At 40.8% G+C, this 24,533-nt stretch overlaps 1 protein-coding gene across 6 annotated transcripts in view; it reads left to right on the forward strand.

The window, feature by feature from the left end:
• The window catches only part of LOC126292242 (actin-histidine N-methyltransferase), a 518,712-nt gene that overhangs the window by 46,000 nt on the left and 448,179 nt on the right, over positions 1-24,533 (forward strand). For all 6 annotated transcript variants that reach the window (XM_049986134.1, XM_049986132.1, XM_049986135.1 and 3 more), the window contains exons 5-6: positions 1,748-1,812; positions 20,112-20,170. In XM_049986134.1, the coding sequence (XP_049842091.1) occupies positions 1,748-1,812; positions 20,112-20,170 (124 nt within the window). The remainder of the gene's footprint in view (positions 1-1,747; positions 1,813-20,111; positions 20,171-24,533) is intronic.

The raw sequence follows: 24,533 nt of genomic DNA on the forward strand, positions 1-24,533 counted from the left end.
TACGGCTGTAGTTTCCCCTTGCTTTCAGCCGTTCGCAGTACCAGCACAGCAACGCCGTTTTGGTTAATGTTGCAAGGCCAGATCAGTCAATCATCCAGACTGTTGCCCCTGCAACTACTGAAAAGGCTGCTGCCCCTCTTCAGGAACCACACGTTTGTCTGGCCTCTCAACAGATACCCCTCCGTTGTGGTTGCACCTACGGTACGGCCATCTGTATCGCTGAGGCACGCAAGCCTCCCCACCAACGGCAAGGTCCATGGTTCATGGGGGGAGGTGCCACAGCATATGGCCTCTATATATCTATGCAAGCATGGTTCTTCACATTCCATCTTTTGATAGTATCAGTTGGTGTCCATCCAGCAAAGGTAGATACCATGTAGACAATGTTTCTATACACTCATCACACAACTGTAATATTGTCATTAGAAGTAGTAATAGACATTGAACCTCAACTTGATTTCATTAGAACTTTTCTGTTGGTCAATTTACTCTCTGCACCCTTCAGTCTGTCCGACGTTTGGTTCCCAATACATGAATTTTCTTTTGCTTCAGATACAAAAGCAGTGGGATTGTTGTGAATAAATTGTCAAGAATGATCTTTTGATTGTTTCCTTCTAGCACCTGGCACAATCTTACAACAGTGTTTACAATAGGACCAAAGTTAGGGCTCGGTGTTTTATTCTGCACCTGCCTTTTCCCCTGGTACATCTCAAAAAAATCACATATCCATCTGAGGTAGAGTGTACCCATGCTTTGAATCCCCACTTTTTGGATTTAGACTTTTATACTGTTTTGCCCTGCTTCTACCCTTGAAGGGGATAATCATTTCATCTATAGATTGATATTCAGTAGGAGCTACTGTCCCAGAAAATGTCTCTTTCAGAATGTCCAAAATGGGTTTCACCTTCACAAACATGTCAGTTTCGTTTTCAGGGATTTCTTCATTGTCCATAAAATATAAATGTTTTTATTTTCTCAAATCTCTTTAGTCACATAATGTCAGCAATAAGATCCATTCTCGAAGCTGGATTACTTCACCATTACATATGATAGTTTGGGTACTTTATATATGTCAAAATCAAATTAACTGCTAAGAAGCGATGAGTTTCACTTACTGAGACAGAGAAATTTCATTCACCATTTGAAAAAGCATACCGTGTTCTCTCTCTATCATGTCCAATACTGATTTCTATCCTTTCCTGTATTAGAGATAAGTGTAACAGATTTATTATATATTGGAGTTAACAATAGCACATGTGACAGAAACTTAATAAAGAATGCACATAGAACGACAGCCTATTGACAGTTGATGTGCAAGTGGCTGAAATACATGAAAAATGATTAAGAAGAAAAGGTAAAGGAATCTGAGAAGCTGAGACCTACCACTGTTGGAATACACTGGATAGAATTTACATTCAGAGACTGCGAGTACAAAGAGAAGTTTGAAGGCAGGAAATTGTGAATTTCAAAAGTTAACGGAATAGTTCAGTAATATGTTTGTACTTGGTATATTTAAATTTGCAGTATACTGCTAAGGGCATATAAGACTCCTTCAGTGTTTTGTCTACTTTTGTGATGTTCAGCAATATAAAGTTCAATGTATTGAACTATTGGAGATTGGGACCCAAGAATATTTCCATAGTGACATTATTCAGTAGTGAGATGTAAATCAGTAACTTGATGGTTACAAAATCCAGTAGTTGAAGAGATAATTCAGAGCCAACTGAAATTGTAATTTTTGTTACAGAACCAGCGTTGAAACAATGCCGCAATATTGCACGCCAGTACGCCTACTTCAGCAAGCTGTTCCAGGTAAGAGTTATTTATTCTTTATATGTTTTTCCCTGTATTTAACTTCATTCTTAATGGAAGTCAAAATTGCATGGCAGGGTACTAACAAATGTGAAAGTGGCAGTTGTAGTTCCTATATGTCACTAATATTTATAAGGGCACTGTACTCTTGTGGTAAAGTCACTGTGCTCCCATGGGAATCTTGTGTTTTCTATACAGTGCGTCCAAGAAGTCCTCATGTTCCTAGATCAGAACAGTATATTGTATATTTGAGTATGTACAGATAAAAGCTATGTTTCTGTATGTAGACCATCATTCCTTACACAAAGAGCTCTGTGTCTCAATTTCCTCCTCGACATCTTGCAGAGAGTCATAGGACTTCTGCTTTGAAAGGCTTCTGCCGCTCTGTATTAGTCTTGTACTGACACTGAGCCACATGGGACTTAGTCGTTCCCTGTAATGAGCTACCTGGCATGGTAAGGTCTTTGTCATCGTGGTTTGTACAGGGCTGGAGATGTTGCTAAATCACGCCACATCCAGTGGCCTTAAAATGGTTCATTGAACAACCCGCCCACCTGAATAGTAATTTGTGCTGGGGCTATGTCTTGCTGTAACCAAATACCCATCATTATCTTGTGTTTGAGCTGAGGTATTAACCAAATTTTACCATGTCCAAATAAGAATTTCTATTACTAACAAAGAGATAGAGGGGCTGGCCAGTACTTACCTCAGCTCAGTACAGCCGATAGAAACACAAAAAACAACCGAAAATTTAAGTTCCTAGCTTTCAGAATAAATGTTCCTTCATCAGGGAGGAGAGAGAGGGAAGAAGGGAAAGTGGATTTAGTTACTCGCAACCCAGGTTATGAAGCAACAGGGAAAGGAAAACAGGGAGGGCAGCAAGGATTTAGGCATGGTTGTCAGAGGGAAGCCAAAGATATTGTACTGTAGGTACTGCGCCAGGAGTTGAGGTTATGGAGGAAATGGAGGAAACTCCTTTTCGAATCTGAATTTCACCTGGTCCTTCTCCAAAATCCAAGCCACCTTCCTGGATGTTGACCTTCATCTTGTTGAAGCTCACATCCACACCTCTGTCCATATCAAACCCACCAACAAACAACAGTACCTTCACTTTGATAGCTGCCATCCATTCCACATCAAACGCTCCCTTCCCTACAGCCTAGGTATTCGTGGCAAACGTATCTGCTCCAGTGACGAATCCCTCAACAATTACACCAATAACCTGACCAGTGCTTTCCTCTCCCACAACTATCCTGCAGACCTTGTCCACAAACAGATCTCCCGAGCAATACATTCCTCCCCGTCCAACAACAATATTCCTACCCTCAGACCACACAGAAGCATCCCCCTTGTCACCCAGTATTATCCTGGCCTCGAATACATCAATAAATTACTCCGCCAGGGATATGACTTTCTCAAGTCAACCCCTGAAATGAGATCATCCCGTGACAAAATTCTCCCCGCACCACCCAGAGTTGCCTTTCGTCGTCCCCCTAACCTCTGTAACATCCTTGTTAAACCCTACAATATTCCCAGACTACCTTCTCTACACAGCGGTTCCTACCCCTGTAACCGACCCCACTGCAAAACCTGCCCCATGCATCCCCGCACAACCACCTACTCCAGCCCCGCTACTGGTAAAACATACACAATTCAAGGCAGGGCCACGTGTGAAACTACACACGTCATTTATCAGCTGACATGCCTGCACTGCACAGCCTTTTACATTGGTATGACAGCAACTAAACTGGATGAGCGCATGAACGGACACAGACGAACTGTCCGCCTAGGAGATGTCCAATACCCAGTAGCAGAGCATGCCCTCCAGCATAATTCTAGGGACCTAGGAACCTGCTACACCGTATGTGCCATTTGGCTTCTCCCACCCAACACCAGTCCCTCTGAACTGCGGAGATGGGAACTTGCACTCCAGCACATCCTTTCATCCCGCCATTCCCCTGGACAGAACCTACATTAAACAACCTCACTCCCATTTACTTTTCAGTCTTCTCCTCTTTCCCTTTCCTCTTTAGCCATTCATGCATCTTTTCATCCTACATCTTTATACTATACACCTCTTTACTTCTGTATGCATCCTCTTTGGTTTGAAGCTGGCACAGTACCTACAGTACAATATCTTTGGCTTCCCTCTGACAACCATGCCTCCATCCTTGCTGCCCTCCCTGTTTTCCTTTTCCTGTTGCTTCATAACCTGGGTTGTGAGTAACTAAATCCACTTTCCCTTCTTCCCTCTCTCTCTTCCCTGATGAAGGAACATTTATTCTGAAAGCTAGGAACTTAAATTTTCGGTTGTTTTTTGTGTTTCTATCGGCTGTACTGAGCTGAGGTAAGTACTGGCCAGCCCCTCTATCTCTTTGTTAGTAATTGTTTCACATCTTTATATGAGATTTTCCATTAATTAGTAAGAATTAATATTCATGTTTCCTTCAAAAAAATATGATCTGGACGGGTATCGTGATGACACACTGCCCCATGTTAAAACTGTATTGCGTACTGGGCTGGGCTGCTGAATATTCAGTTATCACATTCACAGTTGTGCGTTGTGGGCCAGGTACGCCCTTGCTTTGTGTCAGGAGACTGTTTGCCAACAGAAGATTCACTCTGCTGTTTATTGCCGAGCTTCCTGCAGCTGCCACAGCATCTGAGTGGTAGTGGCTGAGCTGGTACACGGTGCGCAGGTCACAGTAATCAGCACTGCAGTCGTCGCCACCTATTTGTGTCTGCGTGGTTATGTGTACACAGGATGCAGCACCCATGTTTCTCTAATGATGGATACTTACAATGCCCCTCTACCCCTCGACAGCCAGCATTACTAGGATCGACCGTCAACTACTCAAATCTGCACTTCAGACAACACTATGTGCCACTGCCATTCCCCATCAGACAGTGCTGCCTCAGGTGCTTGTTGGGATCATCAGCTGCTTGACATCCATCAGTCATTCCCAAAGCATGGACCCATGTCTTGATGACCCATGAGCTCACAATCGCGTGGTACAGTGTCACTGATCATCCTCATCACCTTGCGACTCCTCACCACTACCGTGATGAGGAGCTCTGTAATTGTGGGCATCCACTACATGTTTTCAAGATGGACTTTTATGTTGTACTGCGGTTCTGTCCTCTAAAGCTGTACCAAGTTTTGTTCAGGTTAAAAAATAAATAGTTTTTATTCGCAACATGTGAATTCAGTCTCAGCCCGTCTCGTCCCTTGATTGAGAGTACAGCAAAACATGAGACAGGTTGTGTTCGAACACTTGCACATAATGGGAAATTGCCTTAGGCTGGAAAATGTTGTACGTGTTGTGTGAACTGTGGACTGTTGCACACTCATCAGAAAATAGCACCATTGCAAGTGAGAGTATTTGGAAATCATGCAAACAAAGCAGTCCAGGTTGCAACTCACTGCGCCGTGTCATTGTCAAATACTTCATTCACACACATTGGTCTAAATCCTTTCATTTTGAAATACTTTTTAAATTTAGTCATACACTGTTGACTGTGGTGCTTGAAGCTCAGCTGCATCTTTGGGAACAGGTAGCCTTGGAGGGGGCTCAATCAAGCAGTGCTGCTTTATAGGACAGGACCTTGCGAAAGTCTTGTCTTTGACATCTGTATCTGGAGAAGTTCATGCAGCCCCCTCCCTCCCTCCCTCCATAGAAAAACTAATCACTCCTCAACAATATAACTGTGCTATTTTACATCAGCCCTGACTTCACAGCTAAAACAGTACAAAAAAAAAAAGTTATTGATAAGTGTTTTCTGTCAGCTTTCAAATGGGGATTCCAGTAAAACAACAACTTATTTCCCCAACTGTACAAAGTCAAGAGTTTTACAGAATTTCTCAGACACCATGAGAAGAAAGAAGATGAAGTGAAAATAAGGAAACTCAAGATGTCAAGAAGAAGAAGAAGAAGGAGGAGGAGGAAAAAAAATCACATACCATAGTGCAAGATTCAAACGTCATCCCAAGTACTTTACCTTTTTGTCAAAGGGAAATGAAAACAATCGGCAAATACAAACCAATGTAATATGATATTGTTTTGGAATAAAAAATAAAGCTGTAAACCAATGAACAATTATGAACCTTTCAAACTCCCTGTCCTCGTAATTCAGAGGAAGGGAATGAAAATAAATACATACATACATTCATTCATTTTTGGAATTCACAAGTACTTTCTATAGTTCTACTTGGAAAATCGTGGTTACATTGACAACTTTTCCAGTTTTTAAATCATGAGTTTACAGCAATGTATTGCAGATGCTTCTGAGAACGCACATCCATGACAAACCAAGAAGCACATTTGTCCCTATGACTTGCATCTCAAGTATTCACCCTAAAACCATGTAAGTTAATGCAGATGAGTAAGAAGATCAAACCTGTAATGTTTGGATATGGTGTTAGTAGCGTCCTACACGATACAGTCAAGTTGTTCAAATATCTGAGCGTAATGTTGCAAAGTGACCTGATGTAGAATGAGAATATGAGAACTGTGATAGGGAAGGCAAATGGTTGACTTCAGTTTATTTGGAGAATTTTAGGAAAGAGTGCTTCGCCTGTAAAGGGGACTACATGTAGGACGCTGGTGCAACCTTTTCTTGAGTACAGCCAGTGTGTTTGGGGTCCATACCAGGTCGGATTGAAGGAAGACATCGAAACAATTCAGAGGCGGGGTGCTAGATATGTTACTAGTAGGTTTGAACAACACGCAAATGTTAAGGAAGTGTTTCGGGAACTCCAGTGGTAATCCCTGGAGGGAAGATGAGAAACACTATTGAGACAATTTAGAGAACCTGCATTGGAAGTTGACTGCTGAGCAGTTCTACTACTACCAACATATATTGCGTATAAGGACTGTGAAGATAAGATATAAGAGATTAGGGATCATACTGAGTCGTACAGTCAGTCATCTTTCTCTCACGCTGTTTGCAAGTAGAACAGGAAAGGAAATAACAAGTAGTGGTACAGAGTACCCTCCACCACACACCATATGGTGGCCTGCAGAGTATCTATGTAGATGTGGATGATACCTATAAATGTGTGGATTTATGCAGAGGTGTCTCCAGAGTGTTTGTATTTTATATTATGGGTACAAACAAAAGAGGTAAGTGGAAGACAAGCAAATAATAAAAAAAAAGTTGAGAAACAAATGGTATCTCTGACGTGCTGTATTAAGACTGTGTGCATGAATACCTTATAACAAAGTTCCTCAGGATCCAAAATGCAGATATGCACGTATTACAATGTGTCTTCCAGGTGGGCATCATTCATGTAAAGGCAGGTTTCTGCACGTCTCCTATCGATTCCTGTACAAGTACTGAAGTCCCAGATATGTTTCCAGTGCACTGACAACCATCCACAGTGCATTTCAGGAGTTTGACACTATCGGTAGGGCCAGCTTTAAACACCTGCTAACAAACAAACAAAAAAGTTGGCAGGACTTTGGATGCCTTGGTACTGACGAGCCATGACTGACACATTTGTTGTGGAAAGCTATTTACCAGCACTTCATCACCCATAAGGATGATAAGATCAAATAAGAGCAGTTTATGACATTGTAATTTGTGATTGACTTGTGGTGTTTCGAAATAAACAAAACAGTAGACATTAAAGTGTTGTGAGATCGGTGTGCCTGCACTTCATGTATATGCTACATCAGGGAGGCCATTGGATTCTGCACCTATGTTTATTAGGATTCTTTGGTTGTTTCATTGTCGTCCTCTCACCCATTTTGTTTATACTTACAATAATCAGACATCCAGTGGACAGCTGTTATTCCCATGTTATTGTTGTATCTTCTAGCACTACAACTAAATAAAAAAAGTTTGAAACTGTCAGTTTGTTTGAAATGCACAAGCTTTCACCAGTACCCTTCCTTCATGTAGAGGCAGACACTGCTAATTGTAACAGGGAGTTGAGACATGTATGATGACAAGGATATCCCCATGCAGTAGGACGATTTGGGGTTGTACTTGCATTCTACTTCTTCTGCAGTGTATCTTTACTTTGCCATTACAACACTTATCAATGTCCATTAATATTATCGCTCACTTTTTTGTACATCATGTAGCTTTGTGCTATAAACATCACTGTCCATAATATACTAACTGACAAACGACATTAAGCAGAAGGAAGAGATGGTCCAATGTAGATGCAATACTGTGTAAATCTATCAGCAGCAGGTGGCTGCGTGAGACTGCATTAAACGTTGTCACCATGAGATTATGTTATGAAGTCTGATAAGGTAAATAACAGGTATGCGATACGTCCAACAGTTCATGAGTGCATTGAAGGTCCACATTGTTATTAATGACCTGGCAGATGACATTTAAGTATTGTCATATGTTCGGTAGATGAAACTCTTCGTACGTACGGAATCACTACAAAAGTGCTACAAACAACCAGTCATTTCCTGATAAGATTTCAAAGTGACACAAAATCTGGAAATTAGCAATAAATACAAAAAAATGTAAAATCTTGCACTTCTTGAAACATGGAAAAGTAATACCATATTACTAAAATGTGAGTCTGAAAGTTCCCTTCCTGTTTTTAGGATTCTGTGCCTCAATCTGTAAACACAGAACTCTTACAGGATCGTTTTGTCTCTCTCTCTCTCTCTCTCTCTCTCTCTCTCTCTGTGTGTGTGTGTGTGTGTGTGTGTGTGTGTGTGTGTGTGTGTGTGTGTGTTTGTTTGTTCATGAAACTGATAAGAACCCTTTCTCCCAGGGATGAGTAGATGTGTCAAGTTCAAATTTATCTCACATGTTAAGGCCTATGATCTCTTGCCAGTGCAAAATGTTTGAGTTTCTAAGTCCATTCAGTCAAAAGAGATGGCCACTTATGTCACATACACTATGTGATCAAAAGTATCCAGACACCCCCAAAAACATATGTTTTTAATACTAGGTGCATTGTAGTGCCACCCACTGCCAGGTACTCCATATCAGCAGCCTCAGTAGTCATTAGACATCATGAGAGCAGAATGGGGTGCTCTGCAAAACTCGCGGACTTTGAACATGGTCAGGTGATAGGGTGTCACTTGGGTCATAGGTCTGTATGTGAGATTGCCACACTCCTAAACATTCAGAGGGCCACTGTTTCCGACGTGATAGTGAAGTGGAAATGTGAAGGGACACGTACAGCACAAAAGCGTACAGGCTGACCTTGTCTGTTGACTGACATAGACTGCCGACAGTTGAAGAGGGTCATGATTTGTGATAAGCAGATATCTATCCAGACAATCACACAGAAATTCCAAACTGCATCAGGGTCCACTGCAAGTACTATGGCAGTTTGGTGGAGGTGAAAAAACTTGGATTTCATGGTCGAGCGGCTGCACATAAGCCACACATCATGCTGGCAAATGCCAAACGACGCCTCGCTTGGTGTAAGGAGCGTAAACATTGGATGATTGAACAGTGTAAAAACGTTGTGTGGAGTGACAATTTACAGTACAAAATGTGACGATCCGATGGCAGGGTGTGGGTGCGACGAATGTCTGGCGAGCTTCATCTGCCAGCGTGTGTAGTGCCATGAGTAAAATTCGGAGGCGGTGATGTTATGGTGTGGGTGTATTTTTCATGGCGGGGGTTTCATCCCTTGTTTTTTTGCATGTTGCTATGACAGCACAGGCCTACATTGATATTTTAAGCACCTCCTTGCTTCCCACTGTTGAAGAGCAATTTGGGGATGGTGATTACATCTTTCATCTCGGTACAGCACCTGTTCATAATGCACGGCCTGTGGGTGAGTGATTACACGACAATAATGTCCCTGTAATGGACTGGGCTGCACAGAGTTCTGACCTGAATTCTATAGAACACCTTTGGGGTGTTTTGGAACGCCGACTTCATGCCAGGCATCACCGGCCAACATCGATACCTCTCCTCAGTGCAGCACTCAGTGAAGAATGGGCTGCCATTCTCCAAGAAACCTTCCAGCACCTGATGGAATGTATGCCTGCAAGAGTGGAAGCTGTCATCAAGGCTAAGAGTGGACCAACACCATACTGAATTCCAGCACTACCTATTGAGGGTGCCACGAACTTGTAAGTCATTTCCAGCCAGGTGTCTGGATACTTTTGATCACATAGTGTATTTTGATATTTGAAAACTTAATCCTAACATATAGTGTGCTTCCTGTTTGCCCAGGGTCATTAAATTTGGCAAGAAGTAAGGTTTCAAAGTATAAGTAAAGGAAAAAATGTGAAATTGTTAATTTGCATTTCATCAAACTACAAAAATATTTCTTTTGTCATTTGCTATCTGACTTCAAACTTGAAATTAAAACATTCTCAAAAGTCTTGGAATCCATGGGACCAATATCTTGCTGTCATTATCCTTAATTTGCAGAATGGATAAATCGTCTACATACATAATTACGCTTGTATTGAACCTCAGTGTGAAACTCCTCCTTGCACGTGGCCAATCTTTGTGATTGTGGTTCATTGAAATTTAGACATAAGACTGGTGGACAGGTAAAGGCGCACGCCTGTAGAACACATTTGTTGTTAACAATGAACATGTGTCTAGACAAATACAGTTAGTTAGATTTATTGTTATGAATAATATATTATTATTTAAAGGAAACTTTGAAAGAAGAAAACTTTTTCTTTTGAAGTTTCAGTGAGTTTATTTTGAAATAGCTAGTTACTGCCTATCTATTCAAATTCACAAACTTCAAGTTGATATAGCACTACTTTTCCTTACTGTCAGAGTTGTCCATTAGATGAGATTAGATTATTAGGCTTCTTAAAATTAATGCAGCATGATTTTGATTTGCTTCTTCTATCACTCATGGCCCAGAAATTTCATAGTGCTTTAAGTATGTTTCACAATTACTGTATACTGTTCATTAGGAATACCAATGAAACCCACAGAAATTTGGCCTATTTTCAGTACTTTGTGCTAGAATGAATTACAATATGCTTGACTGTGAGGAACTGAACTGGAAGCTAGAATGTCCAGACCTTCATGAAAACACAGAGCAGATACACTACCTACAGCAGCAGAAATTTTAAAAAAATAAGTAAATAAATAAATACCCTGAAAATCAACAAAGGCTGTGGAGAAGACTCTATTACATCTGTAATTATAAAATGGCCCCAACCAAAAATTGTAACTAGCATTCAGATCATGTTTGAAGAAACATGGGGAACTGAAAAGATTCCACAAGACTGGAAATGGCCTTTATCCATCCTTTGCACAAGAAAGGTGACAAACATAATATAAATAACTACAGAGCTATGTCTCTGTTGCCAGTGGGTTCCAAAATACTTTCAACAATATATCTCAACAAAGTAGAAGCAACACCTGATAGTCATTTGGTAGAATATCAGAGTGGATTTAGAATGGGCAGATCTTGCTCGGAATAGACTTTCAACTCAGTCAGTAATCCATCACAGACTTACAAACTCTGAAGACATGGTTGTAACATTTATAGTTTTAAAAAGCCATTTGATTCAGTTGACAGGGAAACACTAGATAAAGTGATCTGAGAATTTGACATTAAATCTAAACAAACCAATCTTATTCATGAAATGCTCACACACACCTAATGAAAAGTAAAGTTTCAGGATGAAACGTCGAAGGCATTCAAAATAAAAATAGATGCAAGCCAAGGTAACAGCCTGTCTCCACTCCTCCTCAGTTGCCCCTAGAAAAAAAGTAAGAGACTGGAAACTAAAAGAACATAAGCTATCATGAAGAAGACTGGAGACTAAGAACTAAGGCATTGATATTCACTGTCTAGCATGATTTTTCCATTCTTTCTGGAAATGTAACAAATGCAGAAATAGAAACCAGTTTCTTAGAAGAAATAGCAACAAAGTAGGTTTAAGAATATCTTTAAAAAAACAAAATTTATGACAAACATAAAAAATTCTCCTATAATCGTAGGAACAGATATTGGACAGAAAAGGAGGTTACTAAATTTAAATGTTTGGGAGAAATGATTCAAAAAAATGGTGTAGAAAAATTCGCTGTAGAAGGAAGAGTACGTAAAATGGAGTGAGTGTATGGTATAACCAGGAACATTTACAACAAGAGGGAAGAGTATGTAAAATGGAGAGTGTGCGTGGTATAACCAGGAACATTTACAACAAGAGGTCTCTGTCTAAAAATATGAGAACACAGCACTGTATTAAAACCAAAATGTATTTATGCAAGTGAATGTTTAGTACTGAATTACAAATTACACAAACTTGAAATAAGAAATGAGAATAATTTGAAAAATGCTTGGTCCTGTAAGAAATGCAGATGTATGGAAATTAAGAAGTAATGAAGTATATTGCAACATAGAAAACATAACTGAAATGCTGTGGAAGAGGTGACTGCTATTTTTTTGCCTTTATACAGAATGAATGGCAACAGCTTAACCAAACCGATTTTTAAATATCAATGGAACAAGAAGTCAACAGTAACCTGGATTCAAGAAGTGAGGAAAGATACTGAAAGAAACAACATAATTGAAAAAGACACAACAGAAAGAGACGTTTAAGAAGAAAGTGTTAAAAAATGGAAGGGTTCCAAGGGAGCAGGGAGAAGACATGATAAAAATGGCCTCAGGAGAGAAAAGGGTACATAGTTAGAAGAAGAAATAATACCGGAGGAAGAAGAAATAACAACAAAAGAGGAGGCATTGAAATTTGTGCATGGTCCTTAGATGATTCAAATGGAAAAAAGAAATAAAGAACATCAATATGCTTGAAGTCATCATTATATAAACTACAATTGAAGATTAAATCATTATAAAAATACTTGACTTATTCCACACATCTCGCGGACATTGATTGTGCTACGCGAAATCACTTGGCGATCGCTCTGTTCCAACACAACCACACATCTCGTGTTCCTAAGCCATATTATTGTTCTGTGCTGACAACATCTGAATTACATATGTGGTGTTTAAACTGGTGCTAGCACCAAGATAGGTAGAAGATAACCTCTGGTGGAAGAAAAGTTACACATTATCCAATTGTGAGCATATGTGGTACACTTTCAAGTCACATGTGGAATCAGTCAACTTGTGCAAATACCTGTATGTTACTATTTGTAAGGATATGAAATGGAATGATCACATAAACCCACGTATAGATAAAGGATGTGGCAGACTTTGGGTGTTCGGCAGTATACTGTGAAAATGAGTTCAGGCTACAAAGGTGACCACTTACAAAATATTTATGTTGCCCATCTCAGAATATTACTGAAGTGTGTGGGTTCCATACCAAATAGCACTAACAGGGAAACTGAATGTTTACAAAGGAGGACAGCATGAATAGTTACAGATTTGTTTAACTTGTGGGAGAGCATCACGGAAATGCTGCTGTTTCATGGAGGCGATCTTCCAAAGTTAGAAAAACCAGTACTAAACAAAGGACCTAAAAATAAAATTCAGTCACCTATGTATTGCTTCCACAGAAACTGCAAAGACAAAATAGAGTAATTAAATCGTGCATAGAGACATTTAAGCAATCATTCATCCTGTGCTCTGTGCGCACTCGGATCAAGAAGAAATCCTAAAATTCTATAAAGTTCTTTTGTAAGAATATGTTCCTAGAATATTGTGTGCCCTTGTAACCACTACCATCACTGAGCGGATTTAAAGTGGGCAACATTGTGAGCCTGTCAATGTGTGCAACACCCAGTCAGGAGGGGCATTTCAGTGCAACAATGGCCCAATGTTGGACTGAATGGTAACAAGATATGAGCCACAAACGGTGTCAGTGTTCTTGTTGACCAAGTCTGATTGCACTGAGGAAGGATTGCTGTGTTGTGCACGAAGCGCATCACCACCCTATCACTTCTGCACCTACCATCTGGCCGCAAGTAATAGACTCGTTACAACTTCTGAAGTAATTTCATCCCATTGATCGGGACTATGTTGGTGTTCAAGTAAGAAGATGGGTTCGTGATATGCAGGGAGGAATGCAGAATACTTTGCAGTGTTGCCTCAGGTCTATCCATTGCCCACCCTCGAAACTGGCAATGCTGAGGTGAGCACCACTTCGGGTTGCTGTTCACGATTCTGACTCTCCCTAGAAAAATACATATGTTCCAAAACGATCACTGCCCCTTTCTTAACGCAATACTTGTTGAACACTACAATGGCGAGCACCCTCAGTCAACTAAAATTGATATGAAAATCGACACTAGATGTTCTACAGACACACCAAAGCACATGCAACAGACAGGTGTGACAGAATTATGCTCTCGGTTGGAGCATCATATATCTCAGTGCCGCTTGCATTGCTCCGTCGACCGCCTTCGTATGTGCTAACCCGTATAGCAGTAGCTGGGGAAGTGTGAGTAGGCTTCTGTTAACATAACACCCCAGATGACAGTCTTTGGAATTATGTCATAGCTAGGAAGTGTGGACTGGTGACAAGTGGCATCGCATCACTTTCAATGGTGGGTATTGGTTCTATACTACCTGAGATCATCACCTGCAAATACATCAACACCGAGGGGACATGGGGCATTCTGCTAATGTTCTGAAAATGCATGATAGTCTAGCAAATGGTGTTTTGAGCCAATTTATATGAATTCAGGTACAACTGGTAGTGATTCAGGGATTTCTAATGACAGAACAATAGTCACTGTCACTGACCTCATCCATCCTTGCGTATTACCTCTCGTCAGACAGTCTACTGGTACCAACTTTCTACAGCAAACCACTTAATCCTCACACGATACGTGTGTATATGAACTGCCTGCATGATGTTGAGATCCTTCCTCACCTATAAATATCATTAGTAGAACTTCTGTGGGACCTGTGTGGACACCAACTCTGTCAGTGTCAGTATCCATGACATTGAGGGGTCTAACCTACCTCTTGCCTTTACTGCCCAAAATGATGGTTGTTATAATATATAAAATTTTTGTTTGTATTATTAGAATAAAGCCACAGTTCTCAAACACATTTTGTAAAGATAAATATGTGTATTTGATATGAATTAACTCCTAGTAACAAGCAGTGAAGTTCTGACCCAGTATATCATGCATGTAACATTGGTGTCATCTTTTCTACTAAAGTGGTGTATTGAGATGTGAGCTAAAATGAATGTAACACTGTTCAATTTCATTACAAGGGCCATTTACAGTAGTTGATCAAGAACCATGAGGAGACTGTACTATAACTATATGTAAGCTTTCCCAATCAAATTGGTGCAGGAATCCTGACACCATGGGATACAACATTTTACTTACAAGTGACCAGCCATGCCCCTCTACTGCCAGTTTTATTATTACTTTAACATGATACAATTGTCACTGAAACTACATGACCTCTGGTTGTAAGTTTCATTTCACTTCCTCCTCTCCTGCTAGGTGCTTGACTTTGTCAGTGAGTGTACATGCATTATACGATCTCCACGTAGGTCCACTTCAAAGTAATGTATAGTCAAAATTGACTGATCATGGAAAAATGAAATCAAATGATTGTGTGGTGTTATTGGTTGGGAGACCCCACTTGGGGCTTTCCAGGCCACATAGTACAAGTCTTTCTATTTGATACTAGTTTGGTGACTTGCACATTTTTGTAATCAAGATGAGCTGAAATGATGCAGACAATACAAACACTTAGCTTCTGAGCAAAGAAAAGCTCCCACCCAGGTGGGAATCGAACCCAATACCTCACAATTGAGAGACAGGGATGCTAACCCTCAGACCATAAGGTGCAGTGGAACACGTTATTTAAATAGTACACAGGCTTTGCACCTGGAAACCAAACAGATTGAATAAATGTTGTTGTTGTGGTTTTCAGTCCTGAGACTGGTTTGATGCAGCTCTCCATGCTACTCTATCCTGTGCAAGCTTCTTCATCTCCCAGTACCTACTGCAACCTACATCCTTTTCAATCTGCTTAGTGTATTCATCTCCTGGTCTCCCTCTACAATTTTTACCCTCCACACTGCCCTCCAATAATAAATTGGTGATCCCTTGATGCCTCAGAACATGTCCTACCAACCGATCCCTTCTTCTAGTCAAGTTGTGCCACAAACTTCTCTTCTCCCCAATCCTATTCAATACCTCCTCATTAGTTATGTGATCTACCCATATAATCTTCAGCATTCTTCTGTAGTACCACGTTTCGAAAGCTTGTATTCTCTTCCTGTCCAAACTATTTATCGTCCATGTTTCACTTCCATACATGGCTACACTACATACAAATACTTCCAGAAACGACTTCCTGATACTTAAATCAGTACTGGATGTTAACAAATTTCTCTTCTTCAGAAACGCTTTCCTTGCCATTGCCAGTCAACATTTTATATCCTCTCTTCTTCGGCCATCAGCAATTATTTTGCTCTCCAAATAGCAAACCTCATTTACTAATTTAAGTGTCTCATTTCCTAATGTAATTCCGTCAGCATCACCCGACTTAATTCGACTACATTCCATTATCCTCGTTTTGCTTTTGTTCGTGTTAATCTTATATCCTCCTCTCAAGACACTATCCGTTCCGTTCAACTGCTCTTCCAAGTCCTTTGCTATCTCTGACAGAATTACAATGTCATCGGCAAACCTCAAAGTTTTTATTTCTTCTCCATGGATTTTAATAAACATTGTGGAAAGCAAATGGGTGATCTGTGTAGGATATATAATGGTTTCACTTCTAACATCTGTGCAAACCTGTGATGGCTGCAAGGTCATTCTGAATGAGAGAATAACAGCAGCTGACAGTTAATTGTTTGCAATGAATCTGCATTAAATAGAACAAGGTCTCCAATATCTTACTTTCACCTCTATTCACATTAATAGACACCTTAATTTTAGTGAAACTTCATGTGCCAGACTCACTCAGGACCATGACCTTTTGCAGGGAAGTGCTCTACCAACTGAGTTACCCAAGAACAACTCATGACCTGTCCTCACAGATTCAATTGTGCCAGTACTTCACCTCCTACCTTCTAAACTTCACAGTTTTAACGTTAATATTTCTAGGTATAACATTAACACTACCAGTCTCAGCACTTTTACGGAAGTCTCTTGAAAACCTCATCATTTGATAGGCTAGCCACCTCCATAATCATCTTTGAAGGCCAGCTCTGCAGTCATATCAGGAGGATGGCTATTGGAATGAGGATGACCCAATTCCATGCCAACATGAACCTTCTCATGGGGCACTCGAAAGAGGCATACCTCAAATCGTACAAGCTGTCACTCCCCCTCACCCCCCTCACCCCCAAAACCCCCCTGTTTTTCTCTCTCTGGACTTGTGCTGGAGATTCATTGATGACAACTGTGTGTGTTCTCATCTTGACAAAAAGCTCTTCCACTTCACCAATGTAACTGATTTCCTTAACTGAAATTCATGTGGTTCCTCTCCAAATGAGAAACTACATTCCTGGATTTTGATTTCCTTCTTGCCACATCCACACATTGCTCCCTCCTTCCCTCTCCGCACTGCGTGTGTCACAATGTCCCTTCCTTACAGCCTAGGTATGCATGGTAATTATATTTGCTCCAGCACCAAATCTATCAGCACTTAAATTAATAATCCTCCCAGGTTTCCTTCTTGCTTGAGCCACACCAATCACCTTGTCCACAAGTAAACCCTTTGGAAAATCTCCTCTTCCTTCTCGCACACCCCTGTAGCAGCAAAGTTTGTACAAAAAAGAAAATAGAAGAAGAAAAATAAAGTTTGAAACACCACTTGTAACATTCTTTTGTCCATGCATGACTATTTTATAAAAATTTGCAGCTTTGTATGATGCAAAATAAACTAAAACCTTATCAATTTTGGCCACTTTTTTGTTAAAATCATGACTTCTTTTTGGGTCTTCAACCTTATTGTCTATGGAATACGGTGATTTGAAGTTGTATTTCAGCTTTTTGCAGCCAATTGAGTGCTTTGTGTTTTGCTTTGAAGCTGTTCTGGTACCCTTGTTATTGTTCGTTTCTGTTTTTTAATGCAGTCAGTTGTATCATGTATTCATATAATAATATCCTGCAGTATTCAGCTTATTCGAACAAATTCAAAGTAAGCTGCAAAGCAGATGATTTGCTGCAGCAAGCTCAAATATACAAGGTATGGCATAACATCCTCACTAATTTAGAGTTCAAATAAAAAGGAGACAGAAGAAAAAAAACTGCATTAACATAAATGATGTTTACACAGTGGATATTTTCCATTTTGTGAACAATGTGTCAAACAAGTGTGTTATTGAATCCAATTTCAGGCATTGTGCCTCACTCCGATAAGCATTTCTTCAGGAATAAGACCAGTTTCTTCCTTTATTACATTTCTTAGGGCTGGCAGAGTCCTTGGGTGATGTTTCAATACCTCATCTTTAAGATGGCCCCATGGAAAAAGAATCACATGGTGTAAGATCCAGTGTCTGTGATGATCAGGGGATGCCATTGCACAAAGAAATTAAGCTTGTGGGAAGCTGTCTCAGTACTTGGAGAGAAATCTGAGCTGTGTGAGCTATGGCTCTGTCCTGTTGAAACAATACCTGGTCAGTCTGCAGTGCACTGAGTCTTGGTGCAAAAATTGTGTTGATCATGTATGTATCATGAAGAGCTTACTGTCACAGTAACACCATTCTCTTCAAAAAGGTAGCGACTGATTACCTTGAATCTTCCAACCCCACAACATACAGCAACATAGTCATTTTGTAGTGGTTTTTCAAGAAGTTTACATTGTTTCTGTCCATTCCAATATCGGAAATTTAGACAATTAACACAGCATTTTCAGGCACATTTTAGAGTTTATTGGAAAATGACCTCACACAACTGTCGTAATAATGTTGAAACAGTTGTTGAACAGTGACTGACTATGTGGATGGAAATTGCAAGTCTTGTTGCAAAATGCACACTGTAATCAGATAACTAAAGAGCTCTGGCATGTTTTCGAGCAGATCTCTTTGGAGACTGCTGAAATGAGCACCTTACTGCTTTAATGTTTCTTGGAGTTTGAATGCTGTGTGGCCTTTCTCCTCATGTTTGAACTGTCACCACTCGTTCTGAAGTTTGATACCCATGAGCTAATGGTTTTCCAATCTGGAGCTTCCCCACAAATGGGAATCTGGAAGCATCTCCAGAAACCATGCTGGGCGGCAGTAGTAAAATAATTGTTTACTAGAAGCGATTCCATGGTGTAAGCATGTTCTTCACCTTCCACTGCATAGTAGGAATGTTTTACAGTTTACAGTAGCTGGATGCCAATTATGTATGTGCAATGTCCTATTCCTTCCTTGTTGTTATAATATCTCTGTAGTAATGTATCACTATGGCAATATGTGTAAACAAAACTCCCCACCCCTTAGACATTATTTATTTTGATACAGTCTCTTTATTTTGATTTATCTGCTTTTTTATTTGAACTTTAAATGAGAGACATCCAGAGCATGCCCCTACACCCTGCTGAGTGTGTATCCCTCATCACTGTTAAAATTGTTGTTGTTCATTCTGATCTCAGCCTCTTCTTTTATAACGGAATCCCAATGTTTTGATGCATGAGCTAAGACTCTCGTGTTTTCAAACAGTATTTTGTGTCGGTTTCCCAGGCAATGCTCAGCTATGGCTGACTTGTCAAGCTCGCTTTTTGTAATATGTCACTTGTACTCGGTATGGCACTCTACAACTGTGCGAATTGTCTGACCTATATACAAATAGATGTTACTGCCTTCACAATAGATACCATACATATCAGGTACACGAAGAACTATGTTGTCCAGCGTGTCCCTTGCGAATGTGGCAGCATCTATATAGATCAGACTATTTGCACAGTTGCAGGGTGTTGTACCGAGTACAAGTGACACATTAAACACAGGCAGTTTTACAAGTCAGCCATAGCTGAACATTGCCTGGAAGATGGACACAAAATACATTTGAAAACCTGAGAGTCTTTGCTCATGCATGAATGTACTGGGATTCTGTTATAAAAGATGTGGATGAGATCTGAATGAACAGAGACCAGGAATACACACTCAGTAGGGCATGGGGGCAGGCTTTGGACGTCAAGAGGAATCAAATGTAGCACCGTCACTGGGTCCTATGGCAGGCTGAAGTTGCCCAATCACCTATCGGGAAAGCTTTGTTTTGGCCCTCTCTGATTGGTGTCAGAGGCCAAATCATGGCTATATAAGTGAAAAACTGCACCAGCCCTGGCGGTCAGTAATTTTGCTCCTGACCACGATAGCAGAGATGGCCATTGAAAGTTTGAGTACTTTATTCGAATTGATGCGGCTTGAAGACTGAGAAGATTTTATTCTACTAGAATCCTTTGTTTTGCATAGCATATCTTCTTGTGATTAATTACGTAATTTTTGTTTCAGAGCAATTCAGATCCTGCCAGTGAGATGCTGAAAGATATCTTCACATACGAGCTTTATTGGTGAGTACTTTGTTATGATTGCTATAGCTTTCAGAGCACTGTGCTAGTAACATTTTCTGTTTTATTTTGAATGGCACTTAATTGTTTCATAATGCAGAATTTTTTGCGTCTTCGTTTCAGTTATTTCCAAGGGCTTTTCCTTTCCCTCTCTGATCTGTGCATTCTTTAATGATGGTAAATAGGCTAAGACATTTGTTGCTTCATCATGCCCTGAGAAATTGAGGCACAATTACTGTAAGGAGTCCAGGAATTCTCTCAAGTCTTAGAAAAGTTACTGTGTATGTCGAAGCCGTAATGACACCAGAGGCAGTGTGGGTAGTGATATAGGGAAATACAGGATTTGAGCCACTTTATATGTAACATTATTTATAACAAGATTTATTCATAAGTTTCATCCATATTAAACTGGGGGAATGAACCTTCATCATTATTTAGTGGACTGCATTTTGAACACTGCAACTGCCTTATAATCTGTGTGTTGCAACTCCTTGTTTGTCATTTATATAAATAGCTCAAAATTTATTTTAGAGTGACTGGCATTCTGTTGCAGTGCAGCATTTGTCATGTGATGAAGTTGTTACATATACAGGGTGTTACAAAAAGGTACGGTCTAACTTTCAAGGAACATTCCTCACACACAAATAAAGAAAAGATGTGGCCATTTGTCCGGAAATGCTTAATTTCCATGTCGGAGCTCATTTTAGTTTCGTCCACCTACGCTCAATGGAGCACGTTATCATGATTTCATACAGGATACTCTACCTGTGCTGCTAGAACATGTGCCTTTACAAGTACGACACAACATGTGGTTCATGCACGATGGAGCTCCTGCACATTTCAGTCAAAGTGTTCGTATGCTTCTCAACATCAGATTCGGTGACCGACGGATTGGTAGAGGCGTACCAATTCCATGGCCTCCACGCTCTCCTGACCTCAACCCTCTTGACTTTCATTCATGGGGGCATTTGAAAGCTCTTGTCTACGCAAATCGGTACGAAATGTAGAGACTCTTCGTGCTCGTATTGTGGACGGCTGTGATACAATACGCCATTCTCCAGGGCTGCAGCAGTGCATCAGGGATTCCATGCGACGGAGGGTGGATGCACGTATCCTCGGTAACTGAGGACATTTTGAACATTTTCTGTAACAAAGTGTTTGAAGTCACGCTGGTACATTCTGTTGCTGTGTGGTTCCATTCCACGATTAATGTGATTTTAAGAGAAGTAATAAAATGAGCTCTAACATGGAAAGTAAGCGTTTCCGGACACATGACCACATAACATATTTTCTTTCTTTGTGTGTAAGGAATGTTTCCTGAAACTTTAGCCATACCTTTTGTAACACCCTGTATAAATGTGAAACACGGGGTTGAGAGACAGCATAGGAGGCAGCTGCAGCATGCAGAATGTGGCCCGTATTGGGGCTTAGTGTTGCAACCAGGCCGCTTACAAGACTCTGTGTTAGGCCACCAGGTCGCTGCCTTCCTGGTGGTCTGTGTTGAGTCAGTTACGGTCACACAGTCTTTCGGTATGTGACCAAACACGACTTCCTCAACTGCTGTGCCACAACAAAACTGCTTTGGTAGTATAAGTACTCGAGGCACAATGGAATTACGACACGTAACTGCTAGTGGACATTGATTCACATCAGTGGAAAAAAAGTTGAAAATTTGTGCTGGGCTGATAGTTGAACTTGAGTCTCCTACTTACTAGGCAAATGGTCTGACAATTGAGTCATCTGGACACTGTGGTCATCAAAACTGCACAGACTTATGTAGCACGCCTCCCATCAGACCCAAATTCCCACCTTATCGGTACACTAATTGAATTGGTGCCCCTGCCTTTTTTGTTGTTACTTGAGGTGTTTCACTAATTCCTGTAAGAGTTCGAGCGTGGAATGCATTATTATATAGTACGAGAGCTATCCACAAAGTACATTACGTTTTGGAATTAAAAATAAAGTATTGGAATTTTTTAAAATTATATACAGATGAAAGCCACACTTAAATACTACTTTTCTACATAGTTGCCATTTAAATTAATGCACTTATTGCAGCGATGGACGAGCTTGGAAATTCCTTTGTCGTAAAATTCGGCCGCCTGCGCCTTCAACCATGTGGTTACCTGTTCTTGAAGCTGTGTGTCAGTCATCAAAACACTGCATAGCCAACCACTTCTTCGTTGCTGGGAATAAGTGGAAGTCGCTCGGTGCCAGGTCGGGACTGTACGGCGGATGAGGAAACAACTCCCACTTAAAAGATTCGAGAACTTCACGAGTGGCATTTGCCGTGTAGGCCCAGGCGTTGTCGTGGATCAGCAAGATCTTTGAGCCCAACTTTTCCCAGCGCTTGTTTTGTATTGCTCTTCTGAGGTTGTGCAGAGTTTGGCAATACCTTTTGGAGTTTATTGTAGTGCCTCTTTCCAGGAAATCCACAAAAATCGCACCTTTTCTGTCCCAAAAGACGGTCGTCATCACCTTCCTTGCCGACATTGTCTGCATGCATTTCTTGGGTTTTTGGGGGAATTTGTGTTCCCCCACTGCATTGACTGCAATTTTGTCTCGTAGTTCACATGCTTCACCCATGTTTCGTCACCAGTAACGATGCGATCGAGTAATGAGTCGCCATGTTTCTCGTAAGCGTCCAAAAACATTAACGCTGCAGCCATTTGCTGATTTTTGTGAATCTCTGTCAAGATTTTTTGGTATCCACACAAAACTTGTGGTAACCAAGCTTTTCAGTAATGATTTGGTGCAACAAACTTTGTGAAATTTGTGGAAAACTCATAGAGAGTTCTGTTATTGTGAAGTTACGGTTTTCATGGACCGCGGCATCGATTTTTCGACAAGTTCTGCAGTCACTTTGCTGGGTCTTCCACTTCGCTCTTCTTCGTGAACGTTAGTTCGGCCATTTTTAAATTTTATGACCCATTGACGCACTCCACCTTCAGTGATTATGTTGTTCTCATACACTTCGCAAAGCTGCCGATAGAGTTCTATCGGTGTACAGTCTTTTGCAGTCAGAAACCTTATTTCAGCACACACTTCGCGGCATTTTCAATTAATGCTGACATTTCAAACTGTCACAGTAACTCAATGGAGTACAGCACGAGCCTCCCACTAGCACGGAAGGATGTCGACTGAGCGACGGAATGCCATGACACCAAGATGGCCGCACTAGCCCCGCCCCTAACTGACACAAACGAAAACGTAATGTACTTTGTGGATAGCCCTCGTATAAGTACTGGCCATCTACCAGGCAGATGATTGATACATCGGTGAAATGTCGGATCGTCTACTGTCATCGTGTCATCTCGTGCTGTGAGCTGCCCTGCTACCTGCTCCTGAGCCAGCACCATGAGAAGGTCTGGCATTCATACACAGGAGCCTGCCTTGCCTCACTAGTTGCCGTCCAACAGCAAGCTTCGCATGCAGCTGAGCCGAGGAGCCGTGCTGCTGCTGGGCAGCGGGTCCTGTACGCAGCCCCTCTGCTAGCTGCGTGACACCACCAGGCCATCACACTGGCATCTGAAGCAGTATTGCTGAGGTATGCTGACCACACAAGGCTGCAGCATTTAGGGGTTGGTGCTATTGCCATCATCCTGTCACGGATGGGGGCTGCGAGAAGAACGCTTAACCACAGCACAGGCCATACGCTTCGTGGGCTGTGACAACTGAAGATAAGGACTCTCATGGATATGATGGAGTGCCTAGTAGAATACTGAAGTACTGTGCTGCATATGTTAGGCCTGTACTTAAACATATTTGTAATTATTCCTTTAAGAATGGTCAGTTTCCTGAACAATTAAAGTACTCAGCAGTAAAGCCAATTTATAAAAAGGAAGAAAGCGATAATGGAGACAATTGTAGACCTATTTCTATGCTATCAGTATTTGTTAAAGTTTTTGAAAAGGCTGTGTATTTAGGGATAATTGATCATATCATATCACATAATTTGCTAGCAAATGTACAGATTGGCTTTAGAAGTCGTTTAACAACAGAAAATGCTATATTGTCATGTGAGGTACTGGATGGATTAAACAAAAGGTTTCGAACACTAGCCATATTTTTTGATTTACTTAAGGTGTTTGATTGTGTTGATCACAAAATATTGCTCCAGAAGTTGGCCATTACGGATATGATAGTAGCTCACAATTGGTTCACCTCGTACTTTAACAACAGACAGCAAAAGGTCATTATTCACATTGTTGAGAATGGCTGGGATGTGGAGTCTGAGTGGGGAATGCCCAGGGATCAGTGTTGGGGCCACTCCTGTTCCTTATTTATGTAAATGATATGCCCTCTAGTATTATGGGCAACTCTAAAATATTTCTGTTTCCTGATGACACTAGCTCGGTAGTAAAGG

Source organism: Schistocerca gregaria, chromosome 9 (assembly GCF_023897955.1).
Source record: "Schistocerca gregaria isolate iqSchGreg1 chromosome 9, iqSchGreg1.2, whole genome shotgun sequence".
Lineage (NCBI taxonomy): Eukaryota > Metazoa > Arthropoda > Insecta > Orthoptera > Acrididae > Schistocerca > Schistocerca gregaria.